This window comes from Lutjanus erythropterus, chromosome 3 (genome assembly GCF_056507025.1).
Source record: "Lutjanus erythropterus isolate fLutEry1 chromosome 3, fLutEry1.hap2, whole genome shotgun sequence".
Classification (NCBI taxonomy): domain Eukaryota; kingdom Metazoa; phylum Chordata; class Actinopteri; order Lutjaniformes; family Lutjanidae; genus Lutjanus; species Lutjanus erythropterus.
This window is the reverse complement of record NC_139319.1, coordinates 27107326-27128743: the sequence shown is the minus strand read 5'-3', so window position 1 is coordinate 27128743 and position 21418 is coordinate 27107326. Positions and strand designations below refer to the sequence as shown.

General features: G+C 38.7%; 1 protein-coding gene across 1 annotated transcript in view; it reads right to left on the bottom strand.

The window, feature by feature from the left end:
- evi5l (ecotropic viral integration site 5 like) overlaps window positions 1-21418 on the bottom strand; it is a 50877-nt gene that overhangs the window by 5106 nt on the left and 24353 nt on the right. Inside the window, exons 3-19 of the mRNA XM_084715639.1 lie at window positions 19617-19806; window positions 17346-17570; window positions 16035-16109; window positions 15625-15750; window positions 15308-15451; window positions 15110-15199; window positions 13244-13341; window positions 12982-13042; window positions 12809-12862; window positions 12165-12197; window positions 10447-10587; window positions 5091-5207; window positions 4032-4172; window positions 3755-3931; window positions 2996-3142; window positions 2442-2537; window positions 1622-1717 (exon numbers count right to left, since the gene is read on the bottom strand). Of these exons, the coding sequence (XP_084571765.1) occupies window positions 1622-1717; window positions 2442-2537; window positions 2996-3142; window positions 3755-3931; window positions 4032-4172; window positions 5091-5207; window positions 10447-10587; window positions 12165-12197; window positions 12809-12862; window positions 12982-13042; window positions 13244-13341; window positions 15110-15199; window positions 15308-15451; window positions 15625-15750; window positions 16035-16109; window positions 17346-17570; window positions 19617-19806 (2011 nt within the window). The remainder of the gene's footprint in view (window positions 1-1621; window positions 1718-2441; window positions 2538-2995; window positions 3143-3754; window positions 3932-4031; window positions 4173-5090; window positions 5208-10446; window positions 10588-12164; window positions 12198-12808; window positions 12863-12981; window positions 13043-13243; window positions 13342-15109; window positions 15200-15307; window positions 15452-15624; window positions 15751-16034; window positions 16110-17345; window positions 17571-19616; window positions 19807-21418) is intronic.

Genomic DNA, 21418 nt, shown 5'->3' with positions numbered 1-21418 from the left:
TAAACTCTTCCCTCCTTGTCACGCACTGCCACTCTCTGAATGAACAAACTCACAGCGTGTGCTGGGTGAGAACTTTGTGCCTCCAAAACAGGGCTGGAAAGATTCATTGAATTCTGTCAGCCCACAAAGTCGCCTCCAAGTCAAATTCAAATATGGTAATCAGCAACAGTTACAATAAATGTTTTAACCAAACAGTAACAGTATGAGTGAATAACTGTGTACAGAGGTTGCACAGCTGCAGTTCACCTAAGGAGACGGTTGCACACTTTTTTTTTTGGAGCTCACTCATCTTTCAGAATTAAAGTTCACTGTGGACCAGATGATGAGAATACAGTTGTTGGGGAATGGCAGCAGTCTCCTATTAATACGGCTGGGTATCGTGTGGGTTTTTGTCTAACCTGATGAAAGCCGCTGTTGTTATTATCATCAGTGGTGTCCTCATCATAGGTATTAATGTAAAGTCATTTTGAACTGTCGTATCGTAATTTTTCCTCATTTCTAAGTGGTCCAGACCTGTCGTGGAGTGAAGTGCAGTCAGTCTGCTGTTATCCAAACTGAAGTTTTTCAATGACTGCATATTTCATTAGACATTTTGAGTTTAAAAAATAAAATCACACTTCATAATTATGTCGACATTATCCTGTTTGACTACACTACAAATTATAATATAACTGTAAATTTACACATTAAGCCTATCATCATTCATTCAGTGATCTATTATTACCCTAGACCAACCCTACCTATTACAAGAAAGACACTGACACCGTGTTTTCTGGGCAGAAGTGGTGTCTGTTGTGTGGCTGCCTTTAGATGACAACGTTTTTCTGTGGTGGTTACCATGGCTGCAGGATTTCTACCTTCATGTATCTGCGGTACACGCACATTGTCTGTGTGTTGAACTGCACGCCATTCTGAAGTTTGTCAGCCAACAAAATCATTCATTTAATTTATGTTTGCCAGCTGTATTACTGTAAGACTAATAAATCATAGGGTTGTAGATTATAAATGTTATATTATCAGTGACTACTCAAACACTTGCACTACATTTTTTAATCATCTGTCACTGGCACAGATTTTACAAGAAACTGCAGATGCTTTATGGCGCAAATGCCTGGTTCCAAACCTTTAAATCTCTGCAAGCTGAAAGGTTTCAAATAGCAGACAAAATTGCAATGGTCTGGACTGGAGCTAATTAACAACTATTTCCACTGGTTGGAGAAACCATTGAGTTCAACAGGTGGGATAACAATTACAGATGTCAAATTCTAACATAGGCACCTAGCAACATAAAAAACAGTGACAGAATATCTCTTACATTGAAATATTCTTTTGGTGAATGTGAAACTTTGGTTAAGGACAAAAAAAAACACAGCATAATACACTTCCCAACAAGAAAACAACTAACATGAACGTGAATTTTTTTTCTAGTTCTTTTGCTCTTTGGAAAATTTTCGCAGGACCGTTTTCTCCTCTGTTTTGCTGGAATTTTTGGTAAATAAAACCACAGCCTTTTTTGGCATAAATTTCTGTTCAACCTCTTTTCACTTAATGCTACAAAAGTTTATTGTGCCACAGTTACAATAAAATCCAGTAACAGTGCAGGTTTTGTGCGTATCCAAACCTCATTCTTGAGCTCAGCGATCTGGTCCCGCAGCTGGTTGATGTACTGTCTAGAGTCTGAGTGGTTCAGCTGGCCCTGTATCAGCCCTTCCTCCTTCTGAAAAACACATTTTACACACAGATGTATAAGCCCACAGTCTCTTTGTTGTTAAATCAATCATCTGCATAGGGAAAGAGTGCAATGTGTCATACTCTGAAACCATGCCAAGCGAGGGCTGAAATGTTAGCAAAACGCCTATAGCCAGCTGAAAACATTAGATTTCAGCAAGTCGTAGGACTATTTTAGTACTCCATGTCAAATGGAGAGGAAAAGTTATATTGACAATCTCAATATTGTTGGTCAATCTCAGTGTCCCTTCTCCTTACCTTCCTTATTTGTGAGAAAAATATACAACTATTTGATCAAATCACCGGGTACGATCATTATTTATCCTAACAAAGATTACAACCAGGCCTTTCATAGCTTAGTTAGCTTCAAATTAGCAACTGTAACTTCCCACATCCCACAGTCTTCTCATTCTTCCTGCTAATGTCTCATGTCTTATCACCTGTAAAGTTCAGTTTTTCAGCTCAGCAGCTTAAAAACTTAGTTCTGGGTTCCTCACCCTGTTGGCAGTGCATACAGCCAAACAGCAGCTTTTAAGCATTTTTCTGTTGTTTGCTAGCAGATGGAAATGACAAGGAGGTATCTCCTTACAAGACGGGACTTAACTGCACTCTGTCTTTATACAAAGTCATTACCTACATTGAAATGTTTTACATATGTACAATCCATACAGACGCAGAGGCACACAAACACACACACACACACACACACACACCTGTATCTCGAGTTCAGCGATCTTCTGCCTGAGTTCAGCCATGGCAGCCATACTGTCTGCTTCCCTCAGTCGCACCGCCATCACCTCTTCTTTACTCTACAAGTATGAGAGGGAGGGGGAGAGGGTTAAAAGAATGAAGACTGTTTAATAGCTGAACACTGGATGACGATGATATGCAGGATTTCACATGATGGATACTGATGATGCATCATAAAATGTCTGTTTCCCTCGATCTACCTTCATCTGCCCTTCTGTTCTGGACATGAATCCCAGGATTTATGGTCAGACTCCACATTTATTGTCCATTTTTCCCCGAAACATTTTCTATTTCTGTCCTACATCTGTCTGGTCCTTCATTCCTCTTTCCATCCTTCTCTGTCAGGCCCCTTGTCTTTTAATGCTCTTAATCCCTGTTTTGTCTTCATCTCATTCACTTATTAGTGTCTCATTACTGTATGCTTGTATCTTTTACGTTTCATTATGATGCTTTCTCAATCTTTTCTCCTTGTTTTATTCCTCCCTGTTTTCTTTTGCTCTCTCCTCTACATCCAGACCTTGCAGTCGGACTCCGCCTGCTTCCTTTTCATCTCGTTGAGTTGGGCTTGAAGAGCTTTGTTCTGATTGGCCAACATCTGGAGCCGGTCCTGCAGGGCAGAGCGTTCTTGCTCGTTGCGACCAATCAGCTTGCTGTGGATCTGGTTCTAGAATGAAGGAAGCAAAATGTGACAGGGTGAGGAAAGCTCTGATCAATTTTATCATTAATACATTGTTGAGTGATTAATTCATTAATCTTTTAGTCTATGAAATAAAATTAAGAACTAAAAAATCTTGTTCATGGACAAGGTAATAATAAAGTTTTATTCATGTTCAGTTTAGTCACATTCAGCAGCTTCCTTCCTCACTCTAACTGACATATACCATTTTGTCCAGGAAGTTATGGCAACTAGCAACTATTTAGCAACAGATAACAGGAAAAGCATAATTATCTTGAATAAATTTTGAATTTCTCTGTGTTTGATTGTTGTTGAAAACATTTGGGATAATGTACGCACATAACTTAACAAATACATAACAGATTTGTATCATTTTTGACATTACTAAGTGGAAATGTTACATACTGTAGCTTTAATCATTGCAGAGAGTTTATTTGCTGCATTATCCTGACACCACAGTGATGATCCAACTTTATCATTTTATTATTAGTGTTCCCATAAAATGGCTGGAACAAAATGGTTCTGAACTTTACAGTAGAAAGGACTTATATATTTGTGTACTCTCTATGACAGATCAGCTGTGAGTACAGCATGTCTGACCTGGCTCTCCAGCTGCAGGGCTTTGAGTTTGACCTCTCGGAGCTCAGCCTGAGCCTGTGCCTCCCTTAGTCTGACCGTCATCAGTTTGTCCTGCAGCTCGTTCATGGCGTTCTTCTTCGGTGATTCCTTCCAGTGACCACCCCCGCCGCCTGTGCTGCTGCCGCGGGACATGTGATGCTGCAGAAAGGAAGAGAGCACAAGTGTTAAGTGCACTAATGGTGCACATGGACATACAGTCACAGGTAGTTTATGTAGAAGCAGTTTGTGTGTGCGTTACCTGCCAGCGCTGGTTGAGCTCAGTGACAGTGTCCTGCATCTCTCTGAATGAGCGCAGCGTCTCCAGCTCCCTCAGCTTCATCTGCTTTACCTCCTCCTGCAGAGCCGCCATGTTGTTCTCATCAGGCAGGCAGCTGCTCCTCTGGATGGACACAGATAACATGTTACATGTTTACAGTTGAAAAAGACTAACAGACTGGTGTGCATTTATAGTCAGACTCTGAAAGCCTATCTAGTCCTAGCGTCCTCTTTCCATTCTTCTCTGTCATGCCCTTTTTATCTTTTTATGCTCCTCATCCCTGTTTTGTCTTCCTTTCTTGTTATTTTTCCATATTTTTTTTTTCACTTAGGGCTACAAATACTATTTTCCTTGTTGATTAATTTCTCAATTATTCAATGAGTTGTTTAGTCTATCAAATGTCAGAAAATGGTGAAATCAAAATATTATCACAATAGTTGGCAATTAATTTAGTAGTTGACAAACTGATTAATCTTTGCAGCTCTATTTGCCCTAGAGAGGAGAAAAAACACACTAAATGTAATATAAATAGTACTATATAGCTGAAGCTAATGGGAATGTCAGTTTTTCATGAATTTGGTCACAAACCAGTATTGGACACAATACTGGTTTGTGTTATTATAGTTATTATAATTCATCTTGAAGGAGACATGATTGTTGGGACCAAACACATGGTCAACCAACAGCTGTGGACATTCCCATCCAGACAGCTCCTAGCAACTAAAGTGACTAAAAACCAGGAGTTCTAGGAATATTCTCAAATCATAAGCCAATAACAATAGGGTCATATTTGCCTTTTCGTAGCTTTCAGTTTTATATTATGGTACGATCATCAAGGGGAGGCAGAGCTGTTGTATCTCAGCACCTTATGCATTAAAACTGTAAGTTTGACACCTCAAATATCATTTGAAACAACTTTTACACTTTTAACGTTGAGTTCAAAGTAAGAGACATTCACAGCTGCACACGTCTACTGTCTCTGCTCATCTTTCTCACACTGTTCTCTCTCGCTCGCTAAAATGTGTGCATCTGTTAGCTCACCTTCTCCAGGTCGAGGACCTTGTCTTGCATTTCCTTCAGCGCTCCCAGCAGTTCGGCCTCACGCAGTCTGGACTGCTCTAGCTGGGTCTGCAGATTGTTTACAAACTGCTCTGTGTACTGAAACAAACATCATTGGTGTTACATTCATAACGGGGCAGTGGAGCTCGATACCAACTTTGATCACTGGTTCATTGGTTTTAGTAAGATGGTGTTGGTATACAGATATTTACTTGCTTGATGCCAAAATGTGTCAATTTGACCATGCTATGAAAATAAAGTCATTTTTATTGTTTTAAAAGAAAATGTCTTTAAGTTTTTGTGAAAGTTGTGTATTCTTATCTAAAGTGCACCCAAAAAAAAACTCCTTACAATTACATGTTGCACAGTAAAATCTTATTACATAGTAATCAAGAACAAGAACAACAACTAATGATGACAACACACAAACATACAAACAGACAAACAGACAAATAAAACAAACACGAACAGAAAAAATCAGGAACTCAAGAACACAAATAATAGCCTATTTAGTTAGTACCATGATTACAGTTCTGACCAAGTTTTAAAATGAGTGGAGCTAGATGGTGGAGACCTTGAGAGTTAGGTTTAAAGTTAGAGTAAATAATGAAACTACCGGAACTAAGGAGACTGTATTTATTTAACACAGTATAATGATGAAATCTTAGTGGGGTCCGGACCAAAACTTTGATAGCTTGGTTACTGAGAAATGTTAGTAATTTAATAATGGAGTCTGATGTTTGAGACCAAAAGGTTATGTGATGTGATCGGTAAGACAAAATCATTGCATGCATAAAAGTTAAAGCTGTACTAAATGAAAGCAGTGTCTGATTTGCCTGAGTTTGAAAGCTGGCCCTGTCAGTTCTACCTAACTTTTTATGTGTTTGTAAACCTTAATTGAGAGTCCACAACAGTCCCAAAGATACTTAAAATTCTGTACTGTCTCTCCTTCAGTATCTTTTCAAAGTGTCTGTGGTTAGGGTCTTTCTGATTACCACAGTGTGTCAATGGGTGTGAATTATTCCACAAGCTGCTGTTATATCTCTTTCTCTTTCTCTTTCTTTCGTCTCTTCTGCTGAGAAATCTAACAGCAAGTTGAGTATTCACACACTGAATCTTTGCATGTTCAGAGGGCTAACGTTGTCATCATGAGGGACAAATGGCTTTCCGAACACGTCTGCATTAGAAGGCAGCAGCAACACATTTGATTCCTTGACTGCTGACAAAGAGTTCCTCTTTTCTGCAACAAATAAATCAAGAGCATCGACACCAACATGCCACTTAAACCCTCTAAATATGACCATATGCAGTTAGTCTGCATGCAGAAATAAAACGAAAACTGTTCAAGTCTTACATTTTGCATGATTCCTGAGCGATATCGCTTGATTTTTCTGTTCTGTGACTGATGTTCTCGGTACTTCACAAATGTCTGTTAAGTAACAGCAACTTCAAAATAGCTGATCAGCCAAATGAAGATGGTATCTAGTGTTACTCCGGCTCTACTGACTCAGAGCGATGTCAGAAAGTAGAAAGCTACTGTACATTTCAATGTCACCACATCAAAGTGAAACTACAAAGTTAAGGGGTGTGAGAGCAGCAGGGAAACAAGGTTGAGGGCTGAGTGGAAAAATACTTTTCCTACGACGCAAAATACCAAAACTTGAAATTGGGCAAGTACATAGCGTGAGTGAAGGAGTCTCGATTTGTCATTTTGGGCCTCTCAGTCTTGGTTATCAAAGAGGACTGTGAGTGTGTGGAGGTGTGTGAACACAATCTGGGCTGGAATAAAATCATGCATCACGATGACATCATCCTACCATGCGCAGGTCCCATGTTTGAAAACCTAAATAATAGATAAATGACATGCTTTTGCTTGCTATTAATTATATGTGAAAGTACGCAGCACTGAAACGAGAAGAGGAGTATGATGTGATGAACTTTGTCACACATCATATTGTCACAGATGAGTGTGATCTGTTGAAGTGACAGTGTGAATTTTAACTGTGAATTCTTTGTAATAAACAGGGTAGGGGCTTGTTTTTGTAAAGGTTAACAAAGAAGTGGCTGCACACATTTTGAAACATATTTGTATTACTAACCTTTACATTAGAAGCAGCTGCTTGTTGAAAAATAACTGAACAGAAGCCCCTTTGTGCGCTTCACAAATTAAAAAAAAATGTGCTCTTCTATTCTCAATTAATTTGTCCTCCACAGCGGGTCATATTAAAATGTTTCAAAATTTGAGGATGGGGACAGTTTTCAGTTTCTTTACTTCATTAAAAGTAACAATACTACAACATCTACACAAACAATACAGGCTTTCAGCAGTATACCATTTCTTGGTAGTAGTAGTAGTAATTAGCTGTTTTATTTTGGTCGTAGTTAACAATTTCACATTGATAAATAGGTAAAAAGAAGTCATTAAATTGACCAAAAAGATGTAGGCTTACACTTTTGCTTATTATACCTCCCCTACATAATATGTTCTAATAGATAATACTTTCACCACTGGGTTTAAGCTATACAAAACAAAACAAAACACAAACAGAATAGAAACAATAACAAAAAATCCACTGACAAAACAGGGACAGAAACAACGTAATAAACATTTCAGACACAACAATGTCCATAGTACATTTTTATATTTGTTCAGCACCTTATTTTTAAATGAAGTGAAGGTGAGCACTTTAAGGTAGCAGTTGCTTTATTTTAATTCATAGGAATCCAGAACTAAAAAAAAAACAAAAAACTATCCAAACACTACGACTGCAGTCTTGGGTCACTGATCTCCAGGTAATCCAGGAGTAAATTACACATTTCCTCTGAGCTTCAGATGGAAACATGACTGTTTGAGTTGCTTCTTTGTTAATAATAGAAAAAAAAGTATTAAAACACAGGGAAGAAAAGATCAAACCAAACTTAGTCAATAAAGTAAACAAGGGCGGAGGCTTCTAGTATGATTACATTTTGGTGCAGTCAAGCTGATTTTCACACGAAGGAACAAAATGTCCTCTTAGTGTTGTGTTGTGCTGTCACCCTGGGTGTGCTGCTGCTGATGTGGGTGTGTTTGAAATTGCCACTGACGTTGTGGATGTTTGACTAATATGGAAGAAGCTCAGAGCGGGCAAAAAAAAAGCACATAAAAAATGCAATAAAAGCAGGTGAGCTTACACCATCAGTTACTATATAAATATCTCAATATATCACAGAGATGATATCACAGAAAAAAAAATAAATACAGTAAAAGGTTCTCTGGGGAATTCTTTTTACCTCTTGAGCTATGTTTTTTATACGTGGGTCCTTCATTCATCGGTTTCCTGCACACGAACACTGCTGATGTGATGCTCATGGTAGATTTGTCAAACAATTTCACTACTGTATGGATCTAAAAGCAGTGATAATACACTACAAAACACAACAATGCACCAAGAAAGGCAAAGAAAAAGAAGAATGCTGGAAGCCCTGCATTCTGATTTGCATTCTTTTTATTTTTATTTTTGGTACGTATTGCTGCCCTTACAAAGAATGTACTATTGCATGCGGTATGCATGAAATTTGGACATACAACATCTCAAAACATCACTCCTTGAACTTCGACCCGCTTGTTGTTTTGTTTGACCTGTGAACAAACCCATGCATGTTAATGGGAGAGATGCGTTTGTTCTGGATAAAAAGCACTGTAACATTTATTTCTCAACCCATCTCAGTGAGCGGTGTTTAGGGTTTATGACTTGTCCCCAACACATAGAGTTAGTCTGCAGATTAAGTGGAGCCTTTTTATTTATCATAATGTAAAAACCTTGTCTTTACATTGTTAGAAGAGTGATGCAACCAAAAAAAACTAAAAAGAAGCTTTAATAATCACAGGTTGCTAATTGAGTTGGGTTCTAATTTTAATCCTGTGCTACTTTATTATAGCTGGAATGTCTAGTCACTCTCATGACACAGAAAAATATAAATCTGACACAAAATACATCCTTAATTAATTATTTGATTTCTCTAACATTTTTCTTGATTTGAAATCGTTCTAATTTGTGGTTTGTGCAGTTTGAGTGCATGTTTTTATCAACCTGTCAATCATCTCTTCTCATTCTTTCATCTCTTTCTATGAAGAACTTTGAAACTACCTCTACTACAATCAAGGATTGTATATGACAAATTAAATAACTAAATGGTGACGTAAAGTTAAGCGTTTTTATTATTTCCGTGCAATGGGAAATTTTATTGAACCAACATTTTAGAAAGCAAATGTTGTACATGAGTTAGTTTGTAACAGCTGAACTGCTGTGGCTTGTTAAAGCTGATTAACATGCTCATACTAGAGGCAACAAACTTCGAATCCAATCTGTATATTCAGCATTTCTGGTGCCCTTTTCAGGACAAGGACATCTTCTTTGTAATTGTGTTGTGAAACAGTGCTTATGATTTGGCGGCTTGTGTTGCATACATCTGAACTTCTACAAAATTCCACTGAAGTCTTAAGACAATAAGTGTTGCAATTAGTTCATTCTATCAAACACCGGCTGCCATGAATCTGGCATTAATCCGACTGCCTGCTGTGATGGTTTGACATCTTGAAGAAAAGTTACAATCTTTTGTCTTTTGTCCATAGGAGCCTCTAAAATCAATACAATATTAAAGTTCCTTGTAGTACCTTTAAATACAACGCCTATAGCCAACAGAAAGTTAGCTTAGCTAAGCGTAAAGACTAAAAAAGGGGGAGACCGATAGCCTGGAATCTGGAAAAATCTGTTTATTTACACTAATTTGTACATGTATTCTATGTACTTTTACTTTGTAAAATGGACATAATATGTGTTAATTAGTGAGCTTTGTTTTTTTTAATCTTTGGACAGGGCCAGGCTAGCAGTTTGCCCATTTGTGGCTACTGGCTAGCTGGTAGCTTTACATTTAGTAAAGAGATATGAAAGTGAATCAATCTAATTTACTCTGGAAAAAAAAAAAAAGAAATAAGCAAAAGAGAAAATATTCCTCTAAGTTATGAAGACTGTAAAATGGATTTTTGCCAACATTTTCACACTATCAGTACTCCAAACTGGTATGAACTGAATCAGGAACTACATTAAAGGTTTTCCTCTTAAGGGCAGCCTTGATTTTGAAATCTGAACTGATCCCTTGACCTCATTACGTAATCAACGATTCAATTGAGAAATGCGGACTGATTGCTTCTGCCCTGAGAGAAGATCTTACGCCACAAATCTTTTGTCCAACATACCTGAAGGAAAATGACATTTTGCCTGCTGTCAATTTCTGTGTTGGCACAGTTATCATTTTTGCCACCACAGTGTTTATGCACAGACTGTGGGTTGGTGTTTACCTTCTGCTGCTGCAGCTCTCTGATGGTGTCCTGCGCTTTCTCGAGGCTCTCGCTGGCTGTGTTGCACTGCTGCCTCACCACTGCCAGCTCTCGCTTTATCACATAGTTCTCCTCCGCTTCCTGTGCCCTCGTCACCTGACCCTGAAACAGCAGCCAGAGCAGGACAAGGGTCAGGATCAACTGTGCAGTTTAAACTTTAAATTCATACTATGAAAAGGGGAATTCTGGGTAAATCTGGGAAGAAAATGCAAAATCATTATGTTTAAGGGGAATTGGTAACACTTTATTTAAAGAAGTGTGCATAACACTGTCATAATACTGTCATTACCATGTCATGACACTTATCATGAACATGGAGCAGTCTTTATTAATGTTAACGGCTGTTGTCAGTGTCATTTTCTCAGTTGTGTTATTTTTAATGCAATGATGACATTGTTTGAGATATCTCTGTTAACTTGACATTTAACTTGACATTAATCAAGACATCATAACCTGCTATTGTGATGTTATTGTAACGCCAGCTCCAGTGAAATGAAGATTGCTGTTAGCCTACTTCAGCAGCAAGTAAATTTGCTATCTGTCCATCACAAAACTCTGTAAATCACCTTGGTACTGTACTCTGTCAAACTGGCCTTGTAACATTTAATAACATCTTTATGACAAGTCCAAAATGTAACACTGTAGTTGAGGTCAATTTTAAATGTTAAAACATATAATTAAATATTTTCTTTAAATCTGATTATGTCAAGTTGTCATACCAAAGATGTTGACAGGTTATGTTGTCTTGGTTAATGTCAAGTTGTTTTAACAAAGATATCTCAAACAATGTCAACTTCGGATTAAAAAGTACATGATTGACCAAATGGCACTTAATGACAACAGTCATAAACATTCAAAAAGGCTTCTTCATGTTCATAACAGATGTCATGTCAGTCTTATGTACACCCCGTCAAATAGTGTTACCGGGAAATTTTGTTACGTGCCGCATAGCACTTAAAGGAATAGTTCGACATTTTGGGAAAACCCCTTTTTGTTTTTTTTGCAGGGATCTGCGTGTGAAGATTAATACCCCTCTCATATCGGTGCAACTACAGACAGCAGCTAGTTAGCTGCATCAGCATGAAGACTGAAAACAGGGAAAACAGCTAGTCTGGCTCTATCCAAAGGTAAGGAAATCTGCCAGCCAGCATATCTAAAGCTAGCTAGTAAACATGTGCTGGTGGGTGGACGTTTTTAAATTTGAATAGAAATAGGCTAGCTGTTCCCCTTGTATCCGGTCGTCCTGTCTAAGCTTAGCTTGCCATCTTGTGGCAGTAACTTCATATTTAGCCTACAGACATGAGAGTCATCTTAAATAATTCTCTGAAAAAAAAAGGATATTCTTGTAATGTTTTGTTTATATTTTGTTAAATGACATGTATTCATAATAAAATAGTAATAGTAATAGTGGTGATAATAATAAACTTTGACATGCCACATGCAGGGATTGTACAACCTCATATTACTGCAGATAAACCGTACATGCATTCAGGGATTACAGGACGGTCTTGTGGACTGAACAGATGTACAACATAATATTCTGTCATGCACATCTGACTGGTTACTGTTAAGAAGAGGAAGAGAAGCAGTGCAGGAGAGCAAAAAGAGGAAGAGGAGTGAGGTGTGAGTAGGGCAGAGGACAGCAAGATCTGTGGGAGAAAGTGTTTCCAGTACTCTACCTGTATCAGTCTGTCTGCCAGAGCAGCACTCTCCTACAGCGCAGCGAAGGAGAGGAACAGGAGGATGAAAAAAGAAATGAGGAGAGAAAGTGAAAGACAGCAGGACACCAGGGAGGATAAACCACCACAAAACCCAGGAGGAAATTCAAGGAGAGGACAGAGAAACGGGATCACAGGTGGAGGAATCAATCATTGGAAACAAATGTGGAGGTGTTTGTAAAGAAAAAAGAGGCAGCAGTGAGATCACTCAGAAAAAATGTATTTCAGACAGGAGAAGAAGATTAAAAACTGCAGCATCTCTGAATGCTGCAGCAGCGGGAGAAAACGGGACCAAGTGCAAGCATCCACACACACACAAACTCAGAGATAGACAGACACACACACACACACACACACACACACACACACACACACACACACACACACACACACACACTTCAACATAAAGCTCCTTAGGAGAAGAAAACCAACAAGAGAAAATGAGTTTAAACCCACAGCATTATCTTGTTACAGTGTTTAACCAGATCTGATCAGAACGTGATGAGTCCTCTGCTGAGCAACCCGGCCGTTTCATATCAATGATGCTGCATAAACTTGACTTATTTTAGCATTTAAATAAGCTGGAAACAATGTCTGGCTCTTACCTTCTCCAACGTCTCGATCCTCTGCTTCAGCAGCCTGTTTTCTGTGCGTAACCTCTGAAAAGAGAGGGGAAAGAAGTACAGAACAGTTAGATGGCCAGTTCATTTTTAAAATCCAAATAAAAAAATGTTGTGATATTGTGATATCCTTTATGTACAAATACAAATATACACACCTTGATCTCAATTTGTTCCTCCATTTCTTTGTTCTTGATTGTAGTATATTCTTTCTCAAGTCTAATAAAAAATAAACAAAACAACACATTTTTTTTTCACAGAATCACTTGGTTGCTGTGCTTCAATAATTGTTGGTCTATTTAAAAAGCAAAGAACATTGAAAAAAACTGCGTTAGTCAGACAGAATTACAAATCCTGCTGAGCAACATGGAGCTCGTCCAGAGTCTCGCTAGTCGCTTGTCGAGTAATGAGCACTCTTACTTCTTCATCCTCTTGGGGTTGTATTTAACTTGGTAGGCCCTGAGGATCAGCTTGTCTGGGCAGCTGTCAAACTGGTGTGGGATCACCTTCTGGAAATGCTGGCAAAACCCATGGGAAACACAGGATTAGAGAGCTCAAGACAGACAAAGATGCTCATTCATATTTTATGAAGACACAGGCAGACATATGGCAGCTCTGCCAGGCAAAAGAGAAAAAAATAATAATTCTGGTGTTCCATTTTCTAAGTATGATCTAAATTGTTTTGTTTTTTGTTCTCCCCTGTTTTTATGACTTAAGAACAGGCGAAAAAAGGTTTTTCCAGGATCATCTTTCTGATTTTTTTAACTTTTTTTTTCTCTTTTTTGTAAGACAGACCACGACAGGCTGGCCTCCACCACTACTCTGTGTTCTAAATAGGACTAAAAGCATTCATCCTTCCTACCAGGGCTCAGCTGATACTGGATTTTTGTGGTAATGATATTAGGGAGTAAAAATAAATTCCAATATCAATACATCGGCCAATATTGCAGTGATCCCTCAAATGTGCTCATTAAACCCTCTTATTCTGAATCTTCACTGTATCTTCCTTAGCTTGGAGCCACATTCATGTGCACATGCACACTGTCTGAACTGTGTGTGTGTGTTATTGGACAACATAGAAGTCGATATAGATATCGACCGATACAGCTGCACTCGAAACACAAGATACATTATGTTTTGTGTTAGCAAGTTATGTAGCATTTTTGCGATTTCTTTTGGCTGGAAATGTAATTTAATCCGCACCAAAAACTGAAGGCCAAAACAAAGACATGACAGTAATGTTACAATACTTGCTGACACATAACACACACATGAACCTTGTGTTAGAGTGTACAGAGAAATTAAAACTGGTTTAGTGTTGCTTGAAACATGGGGTAGCGGTGCACTTCAGCCTCTTGTGACCAATATGAGCATTACAACAACAAAAACTTTTTTTTTCACATGCCAAAATGTTTCTTTGTTGAAGGATCACCATACTGCCACATTTTGGAAGAGTGAAGAAGAGCAGCCAAGACCCAATGTTGGTCTTGTGGCAAGTCAGCAACTAATACATTTACGATGGTCCTGACATATTTTGATTCAGAGACGCATACGTTTATATAGGTACTTTTGTTTCAAGTTAAAACATCCCATATTTCAGAAACTGAGATCAGACTGAATCATGTCAGTCATTTCTCAATCAAAAATGCCAAAAGTTTCTTGTTGCAACTTCTATGGTGTGAAGATTTACTGCTTTTCTTTGTCATATATGGTAATAAAGTGAGTATCTTGTGGGTTTGGACGGTTGGTCAAATAAAGGAAGTGGAAGGACTTACGCTTTGCTGTGGGAAATTATAATGGCAATTTTTCACTATTTTCTGACATCATGTCGACAAAACAGTTGTCTAATTAATCACGTGAATAATCAACAGATTAATCAATGATGAAAATAATTATTAGTAGTTGCAGCCCTGTTTTATACTGCACATTATCCCATTAGCAAGAAATGCATCTACAGAGTATTTAAGAGAAAGAAATATAACAATTGATTGGCTGATTTATTTCTTATTAAATTTAGTCTCAAGATCACTCACAGAGATCAGTTTAGTAGGTGAGTAAGAAGCACCAAATACATTTTTTCTTCTCTCCTGCATTACTGTTAACATCATCACACATCATGTTAGCCCTGGTTTCTGTTTTGAATTAATGTGACAGAGTGAAGCAGATCTGTCGTTCAGGAAGCTTGTGTGCAAAAGGGAAAGTGGGACAAGGAGCTTTTGGCTTGCGGCTGAATCTGTACATGAAACTAATTTCTGCAACAAGCAGCACAAAGCTGCAGCTGCTTACCTGCGACATGCCCTCCATGTCCAGCTGAATGAGGTCAGTCTGGTTGTACTGCAGGATGGCCAGGCCCACACGGAAGATAATCTCCAGGCCCTGCAGACCAGGCCAGATATTTTATTATATCTGCTAAGCTGGAACAACAAACCTGAATTTACACGCTCAAACACATCATACACATCTTCACATGCTCATGTTTCCTACCTCATACATGAAAATATCAAAGATGCGCGTAGCAACAGGCAGAGGGAGGAAGGTGAGAAAAAGGGTGAGGAACCAGGATGAGGCATACATGGATGTGTGGAAACTCTGGGATCGAAAATGGACGTTCAGCTCTGGAAGTTGCTCCTAAGATTAATAAAAAAAAAGAGGAAGATTTAAAGCCTCAGTCCAGTCAGACAGACATAGAAAGAGAAAGTGATGAGCTGGAGATGTAAATGAATTATTTGCTGCCCCTCTGTGGATGAGTGTTGCACTGCAGGTGTCATGTTTGTTGATAGACTCTCCAGCTTCCTCATTACCTGGAGCAGATACTCAAACTGGTAGATGCAGAGGCCCAGCTCAGCCATGCTGGGTTTAAACAGCTCCCTCAGACGGTACTCCTGCATCAGACGCACAAAAACACAAAACGCCTCCTCCTCGGGCATCTGGAAGGAGGGGAGAGGGGTGAGTTAAGTTCCCTCATTGGGTATATATTAGACCTTGCTTATGTTGAAATGTTTGTTATACAGTGAATCCCATTATTCACTGATATACTCTAGAGACGACTTTTTGCCTTGCCAAGAACCTGCTACATAATCCACAGCTTTTAATAACAATAATCATCGGAATGGTTACAATGAAGCTTAGACACAATGCGTAAAGTCTTTAGAAAAGGTATCCTCATTATAGATCATTTATGGACCATTTTCAGGAAATCTTTGATCATTACCTGCATAAGCAGCAGACCAACAATGAATGCGCTGCCTTGGCAGTAGCCCACTTCTCGATCCACCAGAGAGTACGCCTGAAAAACATACACACACACACACAATACATTTGCTGCGTGTTATATTTATAGAAGGCAGCACAGATGACATCTGTAATCCTGACAGAACATCCAGACTGTGAGCAACAGGATCAACAAGTCACCAGAGGTCCCTTCATTTCCTCGGCAGCTGAGCTATCAGAGAACCAGACTAATGTGTAGACGTTCAACAAGCTTGTTTCCACGGCTGTGAAAAACAGCTCTCGAACAGATGTCCTTGCTTCTCTTCAGATTCTGTCTCATGAACAAAATTACATCAGGAAGGTAACACTCAGCCTGACAAAATGGAGAAGGTAATTGCAGCCATGAAATGGCACTCTGGTTTGATTATTGTTACCTTTATTCATTAGTACTACAGAGGTGCTTCGTGGAAAAGGGAAATTTAAAGAACAACAGGCAAACCAGCTTTAATAGTGGCTCTTCAGAACTAATTTATGCCCATGTGAAGAGAGACTTGTGAGTTTTGAAAATGAAATGATAAATATTCTTCAGCAGGTCTTCACATGCATGTAGACAAAGAAACTTTAAAGTGGGCAATCCAATTTGGGTTAATTAATAATGTTAGAAGTTTATTGAAGCTTATTTATTTATCTTTCAACATTTGGACTGCACCTTTTCATTTTCACTTTTTTTCAAGTACACAAAACAGCGAAAGAGGAGAAAGATTTGAAATGATGAATGTACATGATTTTTTTTGTAAAACAAATTGTTCTGATTGGATTACTGGACAATAAAATGAAATATGATAAGACTTGTAGCCTAAAATATAACGCCTTTAACTGTTTGTTTGTTCAGGTCCAAATCTTGTGTAATATTGTAATTCACTGGGTTCGCCCCCATCCCCAAGCAGGCGACCTACAGGACACACTGTCATTTTAGATTGGAAAACAGGTGAGAGTTCAAAATTAAGGAATAAAAAAGGTCCCTGACAACACCGCAATTACATGGTCAGCATATTGAACCTCTGTAGGCCAATACTGTTAACAGTATTACCACCTCTGCCTCCAGAGACTACATGAACACTAAGTCACTCGCAGCGTAAATGCATGTCAAATTCATAAATGGCTCAGCTATATGTAACTTAATCAAAAATACGGTCAAACACACATACATGTGCAAACAAAAGCATTTATTCCAAAAGACACATCTCACCTTTTCATAGCTGTAAAATATCAAGACTGACCTTGAGGTGATGTCAAACTCTGTAGCGCTCACCTTCATGACGTTGAAGAGGACTTCCTGCCCCAGGCTGTCCTGGCCTTTGAAGAACTCATGCTCGGGGTAAGTGCGAGCAATGTCTCTGCGGATGAGCTTCTCACAGGGGGACGACATCTTTAGCAGCTCAGAGTACTGGTTCTTCACCGGCATGTCCGTGGCGTTACCTAGCAGCTGCCAGACGATGGCCCGGAAATGATGAGGGATGCCCTTTCTGATCAACTCCTGGAGGGCAAAAAGAGAGAGACGTTAAAGAGGATTAATACCTTGGTCCTCTCTGTGGTGAGGGATGTAATTTTAATTTTAAGCATCTCTCGAAGAGCAAAGAGCAGGCAGATGAGAGAAGAGGGATCAATTATTCAATGATGAATAGATACAAGGACAATTTATTATTGTTTTGTAATTACAGCCACTCAGTACATTATGATGTGTCACTATAATAATTCTTCACCCACTCATGTTTTTCATTAAAAGGATAGTTTGGATGATCTGAGGAGGGCTTGTATGAGGTACTTATCCAGAGTGAGCGTATTACCTATAGTAGAGGTCAGCATGTCCCAATTTTGTTTGTAGGAAGCTAAACAATGTACTACTGTGGACAAGGTCAGCAGCAGTGTAAGTGTATGCTATATTTAGAATATTTGCACCACTTTATCTTGCTGTCAGACAGCCTTTTTATGATGGGAAACTGCTGTTGTTGTATAAGACAAATATCACCTTTTCCAAACCAACTAGAATCCATTGGAAAAACCATTAATTTTACCTCACAGAACAAGGGAGTTGCCAGTCTACTGCTGCCTCCAATGGTTAGTTTCTGTTATTTTGTGACTTTTGTGTTTTAAAAGCTTAGTTTGGTTTCAGCAAAGTCATATAATAATACAATCAAACTAACAGAATGAGGCAGCAGTAGACCAGCAAATTCCTGTCTGCGAGGTCAAATTACTTTTTTGTTAGAGAAGTCTGGTTGAGCAAGAGAAAATATTTGGTTTATATAATTAAGGTTTCTTGTCAGAAAAGGCTGTCTGACAATAAGGTACTAAAGGTATGACTAAAATACACATTCTGTTGCTGGCCCTGTCCATAACAGTGCATTGCTTAGCTTATGTGCTGGTACTCCTCGCTGCTTCCTCAAAGTGAGGGCATGCCAGCCGCCTACTGTAAGTAATACACTGACTATGGGTAAGTGAGTCATTTAATCCTACTTCAAATAATCCAAACTATCCCTTTAAAGCCAAATTCTGTCATTTTTTTGTTTTGTCTCTGTAGGTTTTGCAGGCAGGCAGTGTCATGTTGCTTGGTTTGTCTGCTCTCCTATTTTGCCCTGACTCATTTTGCTGTCCCATCCCCTCATCCATCTTCTCTTCCCCTGGGTTTTCTCTTTTTGTCACAGAGGACACAGAGAGACATGAGGAGAGAGAGGAAAGGATGAAGAGAGAGTCGTACTGGTGCACTGCATCTTAGAGGCATTACCGTAATCATGAGAAAACTATTGTATTAACACATGGAAACAAATTCATGGAAATATTATTAAGGTTTTCTTCCACAACTCTGTTCAGATGTAGGTATGAAGGACATAAAATGGCATAAGCATAAATAAATTAATTAATAAATACTTAAATAGATTAATGAACAAAAAAAAAATACATTTTTGTAATGAAAAAGGCCATTTCTGTATTTTTACATTCATTTATTTATGTATTTTTGTGTCCATATCCTGCTTCACGCTGATGTTAAGACCACCCACTCAATTAACATCTTGATGCAGAAATGAGGAAATAAATACGTGTAATATTCTGTTTAATGTAATGTAGAAATATATAAATATATAAATAAATAAATATAAAAATGGATAAATAGCCCTTTCATTACCTGAATGTTTACTTTATTTATTCTTATGTCATTTTCGGTCCTCAATAATAGGGCAATGTCAGCAAAAATATATCCTTGAGCTAAATGTTTCTGACACACACATGCACACAGCTAAAAAGGACAGATGCTGTGACCTTTTGAATAAAAACAGGCCAGTGGTAAAGTCAGTGTGTGGTTATGGACGGCCAAACAGCATCTGCACAAAAGGTGCAGTGAGTCAGGGATTTGTGGGGCCCTCTTTCCTGTGCAACCTGACCAACAAGATTTAAAAATAAAATGAGGAGGCTGATAATCTTCTTATTGATGTTACATTTTTAGTTATAATCAATGACTCATCCTGAGGAAAATGCTGAACGTGACACTATGATCTTTTATTTTCCATCTCCACTCCATGATCCCCACCTTCAGGAGTTTGTCCTTCTTGCGTCTCCACTCCTCCCACTCGTTGACGATGCGGCCCCATAGGATCCAGGTGTCCTCCTCCAGGTGTGACAGGTTGGAGGAGGCAGAGGAGCTGGACACCAGTGAGGAGCCACTGTTACGCCGTGAACCACTCATCGAGCGCATGGACTTGGAATCGGCCTCCAGCAGCCTGCAGAACGAGACAGTATATGAGGACAGGGAGCTCAAATTACGATTGATTATTTCTGATGGAGAAAGCACATGATTACAAGGTACAGCATGTCTGTCTCATACAAGATGGCACACACGCTGGAGAGCTAAGATGAGGATTAGGAGTCATGGCAGACAGACGTGACACTGAGGCAGACTGTGACATTGCGAGGATCAGTACAGTTTATGGATAACCTTGCAGAGGAAACAGAGGCCTCAGGGTTTGATTTAAACTACAGAATCAGAGGTTGACCCATGAGGATATTACACACACAGCTGGCTATGAACATTTAAAAAAGCAATATTACGGCTTTGTATACAGGCTCAGACTAATGGGAGGGAGTCAGACTGAAAGAAAGCAATAAGACAATCAATCTTGTATATCTTTCAAATGCCTAGCTACCAACTAGTTAGCTAGCTACATCTTTTTTGATGCTATCCCAGTAGAAAAGCTCATTTAAAATACTGTAGAAAATATCTCATGTGCAGTTATGGTTTTTATGTATTACTCTTTATCCCAGTCCACAGGAATCATAATAAAGTATGTTTGTCATTTTTATCTTGAAGTAAAAATGTCTTGCATCTAGATACATATTTAAAAGCCAAAATAGTAGGTTTAGCAGTGGAGCTTCCTCTGAGGTCAAGCCAAGTCACAAAGTTTTAAGGTGAATTTCTCACAAATAATCCTGAGTTAAAGGAATAGTTGTGCATTTTGGGAATAAAACTAATTATATCTGTTGCCGAGATGAAAAGATTGATCATGTGCATTAAATAAGAAGCTGAAGCCAGCAGCCTTTTAGTTAGCTAGTAAGTCACTGCTCCCAGCCAAGAAAGAGTCCAGCAAATAACCCCTTGTAAAACTACATCTTGCTGTTTTTACCTCAGTTCTTGTACAGCCTAAACAAAAAAATTTACATACCTTAATTACTGAGGTTTATGGATGCTGGTAAGCTGAGTTTGTTGCCTTTGGACAGAGCCAGTCTTTATGCTAAGCTAACCAGCTGCTAGCTTTTGCTTCACCTACAGATATGGGAGTGGTATCAGTCCTCTCATCTAAAGGCTCATTCATGCCACCTGCATGTACATAAATAAATACGTTTGTTTCAAACAATATAACCATCACTGCCCTCATACTTCCATGCATCCTTCACATGGCATGGATGTTAAGCAGTATATCCACTAGAGGGCACCACTTGGAGTCAAAAGTCAGTCAGTACTTTGGTCAGATTTCAGAGAATGTGATTAATTACGGACAGAGGGCTCTGTCTGTATATGTATGCATACGTAATGTTTAGCATAAATAATTAATGAGCCTCAACTTTTGGCAGGAAAGTAAACAATTATTTTTCCCAAACTGTTGAATTTCTCCTTTAAATCTTTTTAAGTATTTCTCTGAGTCTGGAACAGCAGACAGCACAAATGATGTGATTAAAGAGACCACTCTTTACCCTGAGGTTGTTAGGTTCAGTCCTACTTTGACCCCAAATGTCTGATTCTTTTAAGTCAGTTAAATCCTATGTTCTGCACTTAGACTCTTCTGCTGAAACATGATGGCTGGATGAAGAACTGCACAATATGTGTACTTAAAAAAA